At 39.1% G+C, this 18,636-nt stretch overlaps 2 protein-coding genes across 2 annotated transcripts; one reads left to right on the forward strand and one right to left on the reverse strand.

Annotated features, from left to right (window-relative positions):
- Positions 1-5,417: 5,417 nt before the first annotated feature.
- Positions 5,418-11,889, reverse strand: zdhhc21 (zDHHC palmitoyltransferase 21). The gene is made up of 8 exons (XM_079371475.1): positions 11,808-11,889; positions 11,013-11,191; positions 10,775-10,873; positions 10,506-10,617; positions 10,053-10,191; positions 9,589-9,705; positions 8,858-8,901; positions 5,418-8,462 (listed from the first exon to the last, which is right to left on the reverse strand). Exons 2-8 carry the CDS (start codon positions 11,164-11,166, stop codon positions 8,330-8,332), a joined length of 798 nt encoding a protein of 265 aa, XP_079227601.1. The 5' UTR covers positions 11,167-11,191; positions 11,808-11,889; the 3' UTR covers positions 5,418-8,329.
- A 585-nt stretch (positions 11,890-12,474) lies between these two features.
- Positions 12,475-18,232, forward strand: plaa (phospholipase A2-activating protein). The gene is made up of 14 exons (XM_079371851.1): positions 12,475-12,852; positions 13,346-13,539; positions 13,683-13,783; positions 13,985-14,105; positions 14,369-14,536; positions 14,698-14,833; positions 15,043-15,212; positions 15,313-15,464; positions 15,550-15,769; positions 15,868-15,933; positions 16,016-16,087; positions 16,245-16,352; positions 17,039-17,209; positions 17,528-18,232. The coding sequence occupies exons 1-14, from the start codon at positions 12,704-12,706 to the stop codon at positions 18,094-18,096; spliced, it is 2,397 nt and encodes a 798-aa protein (XP_079227977.1). The 5' UTR covers positions 12,475-12,703; the 3' UTR covers positions 18,097-18,232.
- Positions 18,233-18,636: the final 404 nt, after the last annotated feature.

Genomic DNA, 18,636 nt, shown 5'->3' on the forward strand with positions numbered 1-18,636 from the left:
CATGCTGTGCCACATGTAGGCCAATGTTGCATTATGGGAAAGAAAAAAAAATCAGCAACATCTTGACCAGTGACTTGAACCTGACTGCTGTAATTGCAAGAGGCATGACCCTGAACACCCCCCCCACCAATCCACCCACCATCACACACAAACCACCCCCCTTCCCCCTCCCCTCTGTCACAATGGCTCCATAATTGCTAAAGAATCATAAAAACAGGGGTTAAAGGTTTAAAATGTAAAAAAAAAAAAAATGTAATCCAACTATAAAGAGGAAGGACTCTGGGTTTATAATCCATTATTTTTCTGAATAATATTCAATTTATTGTTTCATATATATGTTAATGTTATAGTTGTTAATTTCTGACAATAAAGGCTTCCCATTCTACAACATATTTTATTTCTTTGACAACCTGCAGAATTATATATTCCAACACAGAGCCATTACATTCAGATTTCAAGCTAGCGCTTGATTCTTGAAAAACCTGCCAGGAAAGAGATCATTCGCTGTCAAGACAGGCAGCTACACCATTACTATGTACTGGGCCTGGGGTCATTTCAAATAATGATAGGTGTCAGACAATGAGATTGGAGCCAAAAAAAAAAAAAAAAACAGCAAATATTTCGTTAAAGTAACGTCGGATGTCGATAAAAAAACATTGTTCCTGTTCAAAGATGGTCCCATAACGCGATCATAACGATCATCAAAAGGACCTGCTGCGTTCAATTACCCCCTCAGTGTGAAGGCTTAACTGAAACTGCCTGTGTTCACGTCCATGAATTAAGACGTTTGGCGTATCCATGTAAATGTTATCCGAATGCCTACAGAAAGGACCTTTTCTCTCCTGCCACATTCCAATCCTCCTCACTGAGGCCGCTCGGTGGCAGCTGGATTTCCCAACAGGGATGGTGGGTGGACTTAGCAACGGTTTCTTAGCATTAGTTACAACAAATAGTGGGAAAAGTGGAATAAAAATCAGGGCTTGTATGGAGTGTTTCTGGCACATACATTCTGACTCTACAATCAGAGGTCAGAGATTAAAGACGACAAAACTTTTTTTCAATATCAAGCTAAAACTAAAAAAGCTCTCCAATGAGCCTCGAACAGTGTACCAACATGCTGTTTGTTTTTCATACAGCTGGTTTAATAAGTACCTGCTCACTGTTGACCTTTTCAGCACACCTGACTCTAATAAAGCACTAATTAGGAGCTTAATTGGGAGCTGGCCTGTTTAATTAGCGCTCATACACAAAGAACAATAAGACACTCAGCTGTCATCATGCAAGCAAATGTCAGCTCATGACAGAGTCAAGGCAAATGGATATAACAGTGAGGGATGAAAGAAGGCAAATGAAAGGTCTCAATGAGTACTTTGGCTGTTATCATCAAAAGAAAACTTGGAGGAAATGTGATTTTCAAAGGCAGACTGTTTAATTATTGTTCCTTTTTAGGCCACAGAACATCTGGTTTTATTTGTTATCTGTAAATTGCTTTACAAGGAGGTTCATTTCTAATAGGTGTCATTCTTCTCTTTAGTAAACCTTCTGTCATAAACACACCCAAAAATATGCTTGAAATATTTTTTCAAAAAATTTAATTTTGACCATTGGCAGGTTCAATGTAGGCCTACTACACTACAGAAGTAATACAGGAGAAATGTCAGGTTGTGTGGTTGCATGTGCATTTAACATTTTGCAATGACCCTTCGAATAATGTACAAGTAAGACCATCTTAATCGGCTTTGTTACAGTTTGAGGTCAACACTGTCGTTTATGGAGTTGTGTTTAAATTGTGGTCATTAAAAATAAAAATGAGCAACTTTCTTTAAAATCCAATGTTTTTTTATCATCCTGGTGGCTGCCCGGTGATAAACTCTGTGTGTCTGCAACATCGAGAAGCTTTTTTATCCCATCGAGAAGCTCGACCTTTATCATATCTTTGAACAGTTAACCTGTAAAGTCCAAGTAGAAGCCAGTGCAGCCCAGAAATATGAAAGATCAAACAGTTTTGAATGAATTCTTTATAGTCAGCTTATTCTAGTATTTCTAGATCTGTGCTAAATAATGAGTAGATTGTCATTTGAATCATATGAACACTTTTTACACTCTGACATCCTTTAGGGATGAGTATTCAGATTCTCCAGGTTGTCCTGTAAAAAAAGTGTTGTGATGTTGAACTGTTGAGCATTACTCGAGCAAGATTAAACGTCTTTTACAGAAGTAGACCATGTGTTGAAAAATGTAAAAAAAAAAAATTCCTTAGACCTCAGGGGATTAATGGCGTTTTTCTGTATTTGATTTTAAGATATCTAAATGTGAGTTCTGATTGATATATTATATCATACAGTTTTGTCAGTTAATAACTTTTTTTGCGAACAGATGGATATGTTCATTTAAAGCCATATAGGCCTACAAGCAAGACATTTGTCCTTGTGGTGATATAAAGGAGCTTTTAAGTTAAATATTTTTTCATCTTCCTAAAAACATCCCAATTTCATATTTCCTCATGGCCAGTCACTGTATTGATATAATAATGTCAGAAGAAATTACAACGTGTATCTAAATATAAATTAGACTTTGCAAGTTTTAGTATTTTCCTCACCCTTGCAGAATACAGCAGTGGAGTCTGTGAGGGCCTTAAAGAGAAAGGAAAACGTTGAGGGCCGAGCTGCACCTTATTGATTTTGAGGGTAAAATCGATACATTTCATCGTCTTGATTGGATTAACTGTTTCAGTTTCAAGTTCAACTTTTAATTGGATTTCTACTTTCTACAATGAGAGCGTATTTAAGAAAATCAATAGGCCAATCAATACCTCCGTGTTCACAAAGTTCAGCTGTGGAGCTGAATATGGAGGAACGTGGCAGACACCTGCTACTAGATACCCACTCAAATGACTCGCTGGGGTCTAAACAATCTAATTATATCTTTATTGACAGTGGAAAAAGGCTACAATACTTACGATGTTAAAGTGGAAACAGAGCGTCAAAGGGAAATACAGGGTGTATCATTCTAAACATACAGGATATTTAAGATTTTCTGAATAATAAGAAATATAAATCACAATAACAACAGAACATTTTATTTAAAACGTGTCGGATCTTTATTGAAGCACTAAATTAACAAACAGCATGGCAAAGCAGAACTGGTGTTTGGAATGACATACATCCCATATGGATAGAAATAAAAAAAAAGATCATTCTACTCATAATTAAAAATCTGATAATAATTTCTATCTTCCATCTTAGAGACTTAATCCTTGTCTCGGCTTGGCAAAAAGGCAGCAGAACACGCCAAGCCACTAACTCCAATCCTAGACAGGTAAACAGCCTTGTATCTGAGAGATAACTGTTTCAAGCATAGTTTATGTTTATCAAGCATGTGGCTAATTATTTCTTTTGTTCAGCCAGATGTCATAGACTGTAAAAGTAGCAGGTGGCCACTTATTTAATTAGTGCAGTTGACCAACCATTACCAGAGATTAAGAGCACACTTAACCCGGGCTGCTGCAGGCTGCTATTATCTACGCTGGACTCTTTTAATTTGACTCTGACAAAGTCCAAACTGACTACTTAAATTTAACCCAGGCTCAGGTTCTTTGTTTCATTGAACAAATAACCAAAAATGCTAAATGTTCTCAGAACAACAACAGCAGGGCAATTTATCATAAGACCATAATGTTGCATGGTTTTTAAACGTGTCCTTCAGTAGACAATTTCAGGGAGCTGAGAGACACTTATTTCATGGTAGTAAAAGAGTTCTTTTTTGTTGATAGTGTATTTAAGGAATGTTAATTAAAGGGGAAAAAATGTGTCAGAGAATTGGTGGGTCCATGAAAAAAGGAGCGATATCTCACTGAAATTGTTATTTATTTAAAGAATTGTCAAATTCGTGTTTTCCTTTTTGTCTTGTTCAGGTCACAAAAGAGAAAATGTATGGATTCACATGGGACTTTCTCACACTACTGGATAACTACTAGGCCTCAGTTTACAAATATTTAGTTTCTGGAAATACATTCACAGTCAGTAGTTATTTAGCTAACAAAATAATAAAATAATTCTTGCCCTCGTCTCTCCGTTTACCATCAGACCCTGGAGGACATGAACAAAGATTATTTTATTGGTAAAGTTCAAAGTAGATTGGAGTTGCTCCGGCGCAATACCATGTATGAGTATTTGTTGGTGTGGGTGGTGGCTTTGTGTTAGGTGTTGGTTTTGAACATGTTACCATTTTAAGACAACACACACAGCTCATTTTCACGGATCATGCACACATTACACACGCCTCACTGACATTCTATTCAGGAAAACGACCAGAACTGCTGCTTGGGCTCTTATTGTGAAACATATACTCAGAAAAACAACCAGCAGATAAACCATGCTTGCAGTCTGATTGTTATGCTGCAAAGAGAGGATTTAAATGTCATGCTGTCCAGAGCAGAAAACAACTCTAAGGTCGGAAAATTGGCAATGAGTCTATCGACATACTAGTTTACACTTATCAGCCAATGCTATTTTTTCAATTTAATATTTTAAGTGTGCTAGAAAATACAGATGAATCACTCTTGTTGTGGCGCAAATGGGCTAGCAGTTATGTCATGACCCAGACTATAGTCTTTAAAGGGAGCAGCCCAGCTCCTTTCATGCATGTCCTTCCCCACTCTCTCTCTCACAGATTTCCTACTGTTCTATCCAAATGAAGGCATAACAGCCCGAAAAATCATCTTATAAAAAGAAAGAGGCATCACTGTTGTTCAGTTTGAGGTTACATACTTAAAATGTATCTAGACCCTGTAATTTACAAGAGGAAGTAATCTGCTTAATCTGTTTTCTGTTTTTGCATTACTCTTCCAAAAGATGTTCTAATACTTACCATTGTCCATCACACCATAACAACCCAGAGCTGACATCATGCAAAGATCAGGTCACAAGACTGTATGCAAGTTTAAAGTCATGTTTCCTTTCTTTCTGCATCTCTCTATCCCACTTTAAAAGCCCACCAAGAGTTGCGACAGATGGCTGTACAACACGAGTCTGGTTTTGCTGAAAGTTTCTGCCTGTTAAAAAGGGCAGTCTTTTCGTGCCACTGTTACCTTGCTGAATGTTGCCAAGTGTTTTGCTAATGGTGGATTATTGTTGGGTCTTTGTAAATAATATACACTCTCTATATGTTCTTTTTTGTTTAAGTGTTTTGAGATAAAATTATTTATGAATTGGTGCCACACAATTAAAGAACAATGGATTGACTTAAAGATGGAGAAAGCTAAAATCGCACACATTTTTTGCTTTTCTACTAATGAGGACTTTCTTTCGTAGTATAAAGTATAGTACTGTATATGGATGTTGAGAATTACTGTACCTATACATAATTGTATGTGCTGGGATTATGAAAGAAAATTAAAAAGGGAGAAAACAATTGGCTCAAAAAGTATACAGAATCTAATTTATTAAGAGTATGAATACCAATATGATATATATTCCCTCTATGACCCCCGTTTGTAGTTTTCCAAACAAATCAACTGACAATGTTTCATACGTTTTCTAGACATAGAGAAATGGATAAGATGTTTATGATATATTGTATTTATATTTTATTCACAAAACTTAACTATGCCATTGTTTGAGGTCTGAATGAAACAAAATAAAGCTTGAGGACATACTCTGTAATCAGCAGATGAACAATGTAAACAAAACTGCAGAGGTTCAAACTGAGAGCCCTGAGGGACACCATAAACTACAACGAGGGAAAGTAAGTGAGCACCCATCTATACAAAACACTTTGTCAGTCTCCTGCAGCTGTTGATTCCAATCACACAAACTCAGGCCTTTTGTGTTTTTCTGTCTCAGTGTTAAGGCTGAATCTAACATTGTAAAACCATTCACAGCAGCTGTAGAAGTGTTAACTTAAACTTACAATATACATTGGATTATCACTACAGTTGTAACATCAACAATGGCTTTACTGACACAAAATGTTTATTGCTTTCAAAAACATAAATTAAAAAAAAGGTTGAATGTAATCTTTCAGTACCACTGTCTTTAACACCAAGCATACACAATTGCCCACCACAATTTTACAATGATTCAAACCACAATCCGAAAACCCTGAATCTGAGTTATAAAAACCACAGAGCAAAAAAATCGTAAACTTCCTCATGCAACTACAAACCATCTGATATCCGAGATATGGTAGGAATAAAGGATTCACATAAAATAAATAAGAGTTACAAAGTTTTCGCAAGAGTATATCGATTTAGTGAAACAGATTATGTGAAAATCAGTGCATAATACTGAACCGCTACCTTTAAAATCTGGTGAAACATGCATTTACTGAATGCTTGCAGACTATTGTATCAATTTCCCAGGTCTTTGGCTTCATGGAGATCGACATAATGATAGCGTAACGTGAGAGTAAAAAGAAGACCTAGAAAGGCACTTAAAACTACTTGGATATTTTGACATCTCCACACATGGTAAGCCTTGTTTACATAGCCACTGTATTGCCAAGTTTTATAGACAATAACCACCATGCTATGCTAATATTATTATGCACTGAATTATGTTCTAAAGTATCCTGTTAAAGAATTCCATAAAATATCAATTATACCACAGGGTTATAGCCTAAACCACCATAAATATATACGCAGTGTTGTGACAAATAGCTTGTAATAGCTGTGTCACTTCCCATAGATCAATGTTAATTAGCTTTTGGGTAAAGCTGAGCATTTATAAAGCCACTTGCTCAGACACATTCAATACCAACTATAAAAGTTGCAGCACTAAAAGAAGTATGTATTTCAGAAAATTTCAAATTAAAGATCATTTTCAAAACCATTCATTCCTAAAGAAGCAAACTGAAACTAAACTGGCTCATTTTAAAGAACAGTTTAACATTTAGGAAAATACACCCAAACGTATTGCCTGTCTTGTTTCGAAAAGACAAATTACATTTTTAGATCGATTTTAGAACGATTAAGTGCTACACATACATAGCAGGCAGTTAGCATAGCTTAGCATAACAAAATCACTTGTCCAAGGATAAAGAATTAAATCTACAAACGGCTTAAACTGTTTCAATTGGAATAAGTTGTGTTTTGTCAGGATTTGTATATCTGATATGCTAAGCTAAGCTACATATATTTTTGGCTAGCTAGATGTATGGCATAAGAGCTGAAAATCTTCATAAGTATAAGCTTCTCTTTTTACATGTGAATCGTTTGCTCTTATTGTTGTTGTTTTTTTCCAATTAGTTATTAATACTACTGTGGAGGCAGCTAAATATAGGAAGCAAGATAAGTCTCCCCAAGGTGGACGATAAATTGTGTTGTATGGTATCATACTGTTTAAATCTAACGCGTATTTTCCTAAATGTTAAACTTTAATTTTTAAAGTAAAACTACCCTTCTATCCTTTGAGGATCGTATGTGAAACTCGAACCCTTTTCATTACGATTCCAAAAACAGAAAAAGTGATTGTACATCTAAATTGAATTTTGATATATATGAAACGTAAGCTTAACAGTAGAAACTTGTTTCTAATGTTTGATTGCGAGTTTTAGACTTTCTGTTTGCTATTATACATCTTCATACCCAGCATAAAAAGATTCCTTTTTCAATTGAGTTCAAGTTATAAACTTTGCTCTGTGGCCATGCTTCATAAAACATCAATAAATTGTTCTTAGATCAATGCAGAAAAACATTCACAAATCCTCAATGGATCATCGATTAAAGGAATGCTTTTGACAGCGAATCCCCTCAGGATTCAAATTTTCAAACTGGAAAACATCGAGCACAAACAATATTCTTGTGCATGACAAATAAAAAAAGACATACTTAAAAGAAACAAGGCACAAACTTTATACAAATAAAATAGCCTCTCTGAAAGACACACCGGAGTAACTGTTGTTGATTAAATGTCAGTAGTAAAGGCTCTTTAAGTAACCTGAGAGGGGATTCCTTTAGTCAGCTTCTTTTAGATGACGATGTCCATCCTTCTGAGGCGATAAGTCATTAAAAGCGGTTTCCAATACACTGAAAGTGGCAGTCACAGTGAGTATAAAAGAATCTTCCAATCACATCCGTAGGTGTTTCTCTACCTTGTTTAGTGCCAGTCTTGCTCTTGTAGAGTAAAGGCAAAAAAACAAAGGCAAAGAAAATAACAAAAAAAAAAAGCTTACAGTATCCACTGACAAACCAAAACTGTTGCCAAGTTCCCAGAGCAAAAACAAAGCGGACGGTGAAGGCGAGCAGATGGATTCATACGTGTGTATACAGTGTTTCATCATGGCAGCGTCTACCATCTGTGCAGGTAGGAGATGCTATAGTGGTACAAACCTACACGTGGGTGCGAAAGTGGTGGCTTGCTTGGAGCGGCTGCCTGCTACGAAGCGGTATGAGCCACAGAACTTTCCAACGAGTCCCGCAAACTTCAGCTAGTGCCCACTGCCAAGACCTTTTTGAGCCAAATCTGTAATCATCAAACAGGCAATCATTTTAACACTTGTAAACATTTACAGAATAGTTCTCTTGTTTCAGATTAGTCTGATGCCACTTTCATATTTCTGAAAGATAGCAATATGATGCAGATCCAGCTGCACCTTCCAGAACTGAAAGATAAAAAACACAACTTTAAAATTTAAAGATCAGGGTGTCGGTAGCTCAGTGAATCCAACCTGTGGTTCCTGTCCCGCAAGTCGTTCCTCACTCTCTGGTTTCTGACTCTATCCACTATCTTTAAAATAAAGGCGTGACTATGCTAAGAGCAAACTAATCAACACAATAGAGTTCATACACAGCAACATAAAAAACACAGTACATTTGCACATTAAAAGCATAAGAACAGACAGAGTGAAGCACACTCACATTTCGTTAGAGAAATTAGCCATTTTCTCGATAGTGGTTGTATCCTGTGAGGGGACAAAGAAAACAATGGAAAATTAAATATTTTTTAAATTTTGCAAGTAGCAGAGAAAACATTTGTTCTTGTATTGATTGAGAGCCCCCTGGTGGCGGAATCTACATACTGTGCCTTTCAGGGTTATAAGATTTCCTCGCTGCTCTGTTTTCCTGTATAATAAATAATATCTTGCTCCTGAAGATTGCTCTATCTTGACTCATCTCATTTAAAAAAAAAAATCAAAGCTTCCTGTTCCCCCACCTCATCGTGGAGGCTAAATATAGACTTTTCAAATATTTCTGTTTCAGTAAACTCTTGATGAAAGCTTGCGAAATATCTCTGGATGGCTTACAGACGTTGGCTCACATACACATCCTGACCCAAGGCATTCTCTCGGCTTTCTTTTCTATTGATCGCGGCATTACTGGCACTGATTGTTTTATTTTTGTGTGTGATGTGGTGTTCATCTATCTGAAGCTTTGTATGCTGCTGCTAGATGTGTTCTTTAAAATACTAACGCTGCTATCAATAGGACAGAAAAGTAAGACGATACTGTCGATGAGTAGCATCATGCTGATTTTCCAGATCCTACCAAGTCCAAATGAACATTAAGAGCTTTGAAATCCGTACGACAATCACAGCAAGATATGTCATTTGAAAGAGGATAAACAATTATAAGTCATTAATCAGTACTCACAGAGAGGATTCCTGTCATCTGGGTGTAAAACAAGCTGGTCATGCCACCAAACATGACTAAACCCATGAGCGCTGAGACGCGCAGCAGTGCCAGTTCATGGCGAGTGGTAAATTTCTCCTGGCAGAGGGACAAAGAATTTAAACATGTTTGGTGTTAAGACTTCAAATATGACCTTAAAGCCCTGTGTCATGACCTGTTCTTTCTTGAATTCATTTCTTTATTAACAAGTGCAAGTTTTACAACCACATTTAACTGTGTTTGCCACTTTACTACACAAAGTAGGTTCAGGATCATACAGGGAGGGTAAAGTACACTTTGACTTTGTGGTGCATATTTTATTATCTTTTATTATATTACCAGTACTGGGAATAGTTGGAGTCATCTGTAATGTAGTCTGTACGCTTTAAGAGCATTTCCTTTTTCCAGCTAAGGGTATTATTTGTTGAAATTCCTGTAAAATGTACCTGATCTAGTCCTGTCAGCGGCTGGAAGTAATAGTACTGGCAGAAGTCCAGCACCAGGGTGAACAAACTAAGGACCTGAGCATAGAAACAGAGCTGCAAGAAGAGCCAGTGGTTGTCTTCTCCCACACAGTTATTGATCCTGGAAGGAAGTAAACAGGTATTTCATAACATTATATATCTTTTTTACACTTCTCTGACCTTATGTACAGTTGTAAAAAAGTAATAAACAACAAGAATTATATCTTCAGCTTTTCAAAGATGTATAATATGTGTGAACAATATTCTGAAGTTATTAAAAGACAAATGTTGACCTGCATCCTATTTATTATTTTGACATACTGGCATACATACTACTACAACATTTCAACCGGTAAAACTTAGATGTAAAAAAAAACCCTGTGTAGGTGTGTGTGTGTGTGTGTGTGTGTGTGTGTGCGTGTGTGTGTCACGTACCATGGACAGTGATGGTCCATCCTGCGCACACAATGGCCACAGCGACTGCAGTGGTGGGACCTTTTAGGTCTCATTAAGTTGCATTTATTGCACAACTCCCAGTGCTCCCGCTCTGTAAAAAATAAATATAATTTAAAAAAATATTAATGGTTATTACATGGTGAACAGCTTAACATGCACAATCTGAGTGGAAGAATAATAGATGATTGTTTGGCTCTAAAAATGGGGAAGAATTGAGAGGAGTGAGATGTGCTTTTCTCTATCCATACCAGAGTGAGGTATTTTGGGGTCCACAGGAAGACGGCCCGGATCTGCCGTGGAAGCTCTGAATAGGGCTGCTATGCAGAGTGCTGAGGCTATGTAATAACCTGAAGGAATACACAATATTTATGCAGGTGTGCGACATGCCAGTACCTGGCCCGTAGTAACAATTAACAATCTTAACTTTTAATCTTTAAGTTGGCAACAAATAATTTGTACAAGACAAGTTGAAACAAGTATACTCACAAACAACTATAGCCCAAGGGATGTGTCCCTCATTGTAGTGTGGAAGTAAAACCAGTTTAGGAATAAAGAAGGTGTTGTAAAGCCAGATCCCAAACACCATGCTTATACACAGCCAGCCCATGGGGTCAACCACAAAGTGCAGACGGAGCTTCATGGCTGCTGGGACTACAGGGGGAAACCTAGAGTCAAACACATCTCCATTTAAAAAAGGTGTGTAACTTTCCAGGTAAAAGACAGGAACAGGGGTAACTACATTTAGCATGTGTTCAATCCTCCTCTCCTCTGTCTCACAATGCTTCATGCACTGTACACACGTTCATCTGTGGTTGTTGTACAATTCCTTTGCATTAAATCCCCATTAGCATTACTAAAATAGGATTATCTTAAATGACAAGAAGGGCATACTCGCACTTTTTTTTTGTTACGAAAATGGACACGAGATGAAACCTCAGCAGAGGCCTATTACAATGATCTAAAGCAGGTGTCTGTAAACAAGCCCAACCTTGACAACCTTATGTTAAAAAACGAACAAACAAAGGCTCGATCAAGCCAGGAAACACATTTAACCCTGCTGCTTTACACTTATAACCTTGTTGTTGCTGATCCTCGCCTGCTCCATCGTTTCTACCACAGATCACACTGACAGGCGCGATGGGCTTGGCTCCACAGCCTCACTGTGAGATAACACTCTTTATTTCATTCATTCGCTGTCGAACAAAATGTACACTACTCTGTGTTTACTCTATGTCACGATGTCATATGTTACAATGGACATAAATACTGTTGATAGCTCACCCTTTCAGAAATCGTAGCAGTGTTGTTACTTCCTTATCCCAGCCTCTGTGGGCTGGACAGGAGGAACAGTGCTTTGCCACCTGATATATAAAAAAAAAAAAAACACGTTTCCGTTTTATGATTTAAAAAAATAAAAGTCTTCTCGGATTGACTATTCTCAGTTGCACAAAAACAAGCTTAGTAAAACATCATAGATCCCTGACATGGTGGGATTGGCATGAGCTACTTGAGATTTATTTGGCTAGTAAAGATATTTTATTTTTAGTTTCATAGATAATATGTATAAGACACTCCCTATCAAGCAATCACTTATATCATTATGTTTCAACACTGTCTTGTCTTTTTTTGTCAATACACTCTTACAAAGATTGAATGTAACTCATACAAAGTTAAATTCGACCTTCATAATATTGCTTAATGTTGATTGAATCCCCCGCAAAAATCTGTTTTTTCCCCCTTTTCATCAGATTCCTTAATGAACATATTAATTAAAATAATAGTGTAATTAAAGGATGATTTGACAACAACCTCTTAACAGGAAAACTGTAAGCTTTTATTTTTCATTTTTGTAGTTCTCGATCATTTCCAATTCGTTTCCGGGAGCTTGTTTTCAGCTATCTGCTGCCAACTGCTGGTGATCGACGATAAATCGACCTACCTTTGTTTCATACAAGTATTGATAATTTATTTAAGGATAAACATCTCAACTATAATGTTTTGATTCAACATGCCTTTTATTTTTTTTTCTCTTTAAAAAAAAAAAAAATTATACATATTTATGCTTTATGTCAGTGCCGTCATCTGACTTCCGCTAGCATTAGCGGCCGGTGTTTGTTGACTGCAACGCCGCTTAGCACAACACTACAGGGATTGTTACACTGTGCTTTACGGGAAATATGGCATCATCCAACTCGTACAAACTCAGGTGCTCCATCCCGGGCCATGAAATGGACGTTAGAGGACTCGCAGCAGCTGTTTTTCCGGAGGGCGCTTTCGTGTCGGTGTCCAGAGACCGAACCGGAAGAGTCTGGGTACCAAACTCAAGGTAGCTAGCATTAGCCTTCTGTAGATTTGTAATGGACGGGGTTTCACTTGCATTTATTTCGTTTTGAAGTAACTTTGTTGTAATGACATTTATTTTGACATAACGCTCTGGGCCAGTAAGCCAGCAGCTCCCTTTTAAAGTTAACAACAGGTTGTATTTTCGTGTTTACTTTAGCAGTTAATTTAGCACGCTGCTAACGTGTAGTCAAATCAGCTTTGTCATTTGTTGAACTGCAGCAGCTCTCGGGTGTTCGAGTGGTTGTTAAAGTTCACCACTTTTATTCTTCTAATTTGTATTAGTTAAATTACTACTGTGACATTCCCTGACAACACTCACTTGTTCCCTCTGTTTTATTAACAAAACCTGTTTTTTTTTTTTTTTTGATTTTTATTCTGTATTGCTCTCTTGTTTCATGTACAGCACTTTTAAATGCTCTTTATAAAAATAAATTTGATTGATTGACTGTTTGTCTTGTCTTCTTTCCCCTTGACAGCCCCGACAGAGGCTACACTGAGATGCATTGTATGTCTGGACACTCCAATTTCGTATCCTGTGTTTGCATGATTGCACCAAGTGAGACATATCCTCGAGGACTCATCGCCACAGGTGGAAACGACAATAACATTTGTGTTTTCACACTGGACCAGCCTCAGCCCCTTTTCATACTGAAGGGTCACAAAAATACAGGTGAATTGAATTGTGCTCTAATATACCCTGGATACATTCATTTTACAACACATCTTATTTGATCTGCTGTATGTCGTTATGCCACCTCTTTTAAATCTGTCCTGTCCCTACTTATGCACACATGCATTGTTTCTTCTCCTCAGTTTGCACCCTTTCTTCTGGGAAGTTTGGGACTCTTTTGAGTGGCTCCTGGGACACTACAGCCAAAGTGTGGCTCAATGAGAAGTGCATGATGACCTTAGAGGTAGGCTTAATACTCTTCTCTGTTACAAGTTACTGGAGTGTTTCTTAAGATCATTTTTCAAAATACCCACCCCAGACACTAAATGTGCAAGAAATGTGAACCGTTTGCCTTAGTATTGATTCCATCTATGTGTCAGTTTTATTGTTTAAGATATAACTCTGGAGGATGAGGCAGCAAAATGTGTGTATTTCTTTTCTCAAGGGTCACTCTGCAGCAGTGTGGGCAGTGGTCATCTTACCTGAACAAGGTCTGATGCTGTCTGGATCAGCAGACAAGACCATCAAACTTTGGAAAGCTGGACGATGTGAGCAGACTTACACAGGTGAGAGTTTTAAGGTGATGAACACCGGTGGTTAATTTGCTTTCTTGTTGATGAGACAAAAAATAGATGATGGAGTAGGAGTGCAATCAGCAGTAATAGTAGTTTAAAAATCAACACCAAATTACATGATTTATTCTGTGAAAACTGACTATTATGTCAGCTAGTAATATGAATGTATTAAACTCATTATTATTCAAACGTGTGCCTATTAGTCCTGGATCTTTAGTTTAAAACCCATGATTCCACTTGTCCTTTAATTTTAGGTCATGAAGACTGTGTGAGAGGACTAGCAGTGATCAGCAACGCTGAGTTCTTCTCTTGTAGCAACGACACGAGTATCAGAAGGTGGCTGGTGACGGGTGAATGTGTACAGGTCTATTACAGCCACACCAACTACATCTACAGCCTGGCTGTCTTCCCAAATGGCCAAGGTTTGTCCATTTATATTAATATTTAAAGTGAACAAGAGCTTGGCAATGCCTGTGTAACAGACAGCTGCTGCTTGATTTATTTATTCAATCGGCATCCACTTATTTTCCTGTAAGATGGTAACTGGCTCACTCTGACTTCAGACTGATGCTTTTCCCTCAAGATTTTGTGAGCACAGGAGAGGACAGGACTTTGAGGATATGGAAGAAGGGAGAGTGCACTCAGACTATCCGCCTGCCTGCCCAGTCTGTCTGGTGCTGCTGCATTCTACCTAATGGTGATATAGCCATTGGAGCCAGGTAAAAGAACTGCAATCGGCATGCTAAATTATGGTCAATCCATCGTGTAATGTTCCTATTTAATATATCAATAAGTGAAACGACATAGCGTGTTTATCTACCCGTAGCTTTGATTATGATATCATTCTTTTAGTCCCAAATGGAGGTAATCGGAAAAGCAGGGATCAGGAGTACATTTACTTACCCAGATGTTTCTCCTCTGCTCACAGTGATGGTATTATTCGCGTGTTTACTGAAGTCGAGGACCGCATGGCCAGCATAGAGGACCTGCAGGCCTTCGAGGATGAACTCTCCAAAACCACCATTGACCCAAAGACTGGCGATCTAGGAGACATCAAAGTGGAGGACCTTCCTGGAAGAGAACACCTTGACGAGCCTGGTTAGAAACTAGGCGTCCATTAATTTAATCTCGACGTTTCACGGCACCTTGCAAGATGGCATCGGTGGGTTTTAAAAACATGTTTAAATATTTCCTCCAGGGAATCGTGACGGACAGACACGGCTGATTAAAGAGGGCGACAAAGTGGAGGCATACCAGTGGAGTGTCAGCGACGGCCGCTGGATGAAAATCGGCGATGTCGTCGGAGGTTCCAATCAACAAACCTCCAAGAGTGTGATGTATGAAGGAAAGGTACGACCAGAAGGACACTAACAAGGCCAATGATGAGCCCACACACATTAAAACATTTTCTTTAAGACTCCTCACCTCCCCACAGGAATACGACTACGTTTTCACCATCGATGTGAACGAGGGAGGGCCATCCATGAAGCTGCCTTACAACGTGGCAGAGGACCCCTGGCTAACAGCCCACAACTTTCTGCAGAAGAACGATCTCAGCCCCATGTTCCTCGACCAAGTTGCCAATTTTATTATCCAAAACACCAAAGGTCATGTGGTGGGTCCAGCGCAGCCGGCTGGTGGCGACCCTTTCACTGGTGAGGCCTTTAAAATGAATACTACATTTTTTTCTAATCAATAACAGTGAGGCTTAATATGCATTTTTCTCTCCATGTTTTTGTCTCTAAATTGTCAGGAGGGGCGAGGTACATCCCTGGGGCTTCTGATGAAAGGTCGGCCTTTGGAGCAGATCCCTTCACAGGTACACTATGCTCATTTAAAGATGATCTTACAACCACAAGAGATGCTTTTTTTTTTTTTCATGGCTAAGTTCCCACCAACAGGCTCCGGTCGCTACATCCCAGGGTCTGGTCCCAACCCAAGCGCTCCTGTTGGTGTAGCAGATCCCTTCACAGGTGAGTTATTACTAAAGGAATGTTTTCATTTTGCACATAGAAGTAATAAACTAAGCAGCTGCTAAGTAGTGGAGCTATGAACACATTTCTCTAAAAAAATGTTCGAAAAGCAGCTGTGCTTTTAATTTGTTGGATCGTACTGCTATGTGTTCTGCAGGAGGAGGTGCCTACTCTTCAGCGGCGATTAGACAGAAGACAACCAACATCTACTTTCCCAAGACTGATGGTGTGACCTTTGAGCAGGCCAACACACCACAGATCATTGGTGAGCTTTTTTTTTTTTTTTTTAGTGACGTGGCTCGGACATGGATGGCCAACCAGTCAGAGACTGAAGAGCCACTCCCACCGTCACACACAGACGCATACCTCTGCCCAGCCACAGTTACTGTAAATGTCACACACCAACATGATATTGACCAAATGGACTTAAAACTAACGACGACCACAGGCCAGTCATTGTGTGCACTGTCTCACACACAAACTCTGTTTAATCAAGCCAACAAACAAAAAACGTAACAATTTCAAAATAGCGTCCAGTCCACACCAACAGAATGTGTGAAAATCATAATTTGGGTCGTCATATTCCGTCCAGCTTGGCGCGTGCCTGCGGCGTACACGGTCGAAAGTAGACGTGTATTTGAAACGGAGCTGGGCGCAGTGGCACGCTCCGGAGAGGGATGGCAGCGTTCACTGTTTGAACACAATGACAGCTAAGTACAGCGTTTGTTAAACACAAACACACACGAGCGGGCTAAGAGCCACATGCGGCACGGGAGCCATCCTTGGGCTGGGACATGGGAAAAGTCCATAAACCAAAGCCTTGATGAATCAGAGTACCTTTATGTACCCTGAGTTAAAGTTAAAGTTAGTTTCAGATAATTTGTTGGGCCAAAATGTTTTTTTACATTTACTTGGCACATCATTTGAACAACCTCTTCTTCCCCGTAACAGCCAAGCTGAAGGAGCTGAATGGAGGAGCCCCTCAGGAGCACCAGCTTTCTGAAGAAATCCTGGAAAGTGTTGAGAGGCTGCTGATGTCGGTGTGTGAGCCCAGCTCCTCCAAATCTCCCCTAACTATTCAACAGATCAACCTGCTCTGGAAGGCCTCACATTGGCCAGAAGGTACAACCGAACCCCTTCTTTTTAGGGTTTTATTCCTCTCTGTTTGAATGTATTTGACTTTTTTTTTTTCAATCATGTTTTTTTTAATTTCAAGCACATAAGTTCAATTGAATACCACAGTAAGCCAATACAGGCATGTCTTCTTTGTCCCTCCCTTCTTAAGCCCTACTAACTGTGAGAAACATTATTAGAAATGTAAGAATCTTAAAGACTTGAATTTAATTTCTTTATTACAAGAAGAAAAAACATTTGATTGGAGTTCTTCAGTTCCAAACCGTTTCCTTACCAACCTCCTGTTTCTTTTTCCCTTGACTCTAGACATTGTGTTTCCTGTCTTGGACATTATGAGGCTGGCTGTGAGACACCCACAGGTTAATGAGAGCCTCTGTGGCGAGGCAGAGGGAGTCCAGTTGTGCAACCACCTGCTGAGCCTGATGAGGCCCGAGGGGCGTCCTGCCAACCAGATGCTGGCCCTGCGGACTCTGTGTAACTGCTTTAGTGGTCAGAACGGCCGAGCTCTCCTCCTAACTCAGCGTGAAACGGTGCTATCGCGCGCTGCTGACTTGGCCTCTGTCTGTAATAAGAACATCCACATTGCCCTGGCCACTTTGGTGCTGAACTACGCTAGCTGCCTGCACATCCAACCAGATCTGGAGGCAAAGGCTCAGTGCCTGTCAGTGGCCAGCCGAGCTTTGGAGACCATTCAAGACAAGGAGGCTGTTTTTAGGTTGCTGGTGGCCTTGGGAACAACGGTGGCCTCAGACCAGACAGCCAAGGACCTGGCTCGCTCCCTGGGGGTCAACTCTCAAATATCCAAGTACTTGTCAGTGTCTGATCCGTCTAAGGTGGCCGAGTGCTGCCAGCTAGTTTTAAAAGAACTACAATGATGTAAATGATTTAGAAGAAAAAAAGAGCACTTGTTTCTTACTATTATTCTGATCTGCTTTGTCAGTTATGGTGGAGACTTAAATAATTGGATGTTCTGCAATAAAAAAGGAGAAATGAAAAATGTGGATGAGAAAAGCCTTTGTTCTTACTGTGTCACATGTAGATAAGATGAATAGATGCATACATTTTTGGACCTACGGGTACATTGTGATAACAGACTGTTGTGGCCGTTCAGATGGCTTGAAGAGTAAACTGTTTTGTATAAGATACAAAACAATGATGTAGCTGAGCTTGAGGAAAGTCCATTTCATTTGCAGGGGTGCAAGTCGTCACCATTTGGCGAAATTCGCCGTTTTACAAAGTAGGTAATCTGTGTGATTCATTTAGATCTGCAATCAAAATCTTTTTTTTTGTGGTGGGACAGAAGGGGGAATATGCAGCGCCATTTGTCATGAATCCAATTGATGTTTTTTTTCTTAAGCTTTGTCACACAGGTAGTAGGCCTACTGCAAATGGAGCAGATTTATTTCAGAAAATGA

Source organism: Symphodus melops, assembly GCF_947650265.1.
Source record: "Symphodus melops genome assembly, chromosome: 20".
Classification (NCBI taxonomy): domain Eukaryota; kingdom Metazoa; phylum Chordata; class Actinopteri; order Labriformes; family Labridae; genus Symphodus; species Symphodus melops.

What these genes read in the sequence shown, in the direction of transcription:
- zdhhc21 (XM_079371475.1), bottom strand. Translation starts at nt 11,166, where the DNA reads ATGAAGCTCCGTCTGCACTTTGTGGTTGACCCCATGGGCTGGCTGTGT. An exon ending in ATGGACCATCACTGTCCATG is followed by an intron (nt 10,192 to 10,505) that starts GTACGTGACACA and finishes ACTTCCTTCCAG; the next exon opens with GATCAATAACTGTGTGGGAG. An exon ending in GCTAATTTCTCTAACGAAAT is followed by an intron (nt 8,463 to 8,857) that starts GTGAGTGTGCTT and finishes TGATGATTACAG; the next exon opens with ATTTGGCTCAAAAAGGTCTT.
- plaa (XM_079371851.1), top strand. Translation starts at nt 12,704, where the DNA reads ATGGCATCATCCAACTCGTACAAACTCAGGTGCTCCATCCCGGGCCAT. An exon ending in TGTCTTCCCAAATGGCCAAG is followed by an intron (nt 14,537 to 14,697) that starts GTTTGTCCATTT and finishes TTTTCCCTCAAG; the next exon opens with ATTTTGTGAGCACAGGAGAG. An exon ending in TGGAGCAGATCCCTTCACAG is followed by an intron (nt 15,934 to 16,015) that starts GTACACTATGCT and finishes TCCCACCAACAG; the next exon opens with GCTCCGGTCGCTACATCCCA.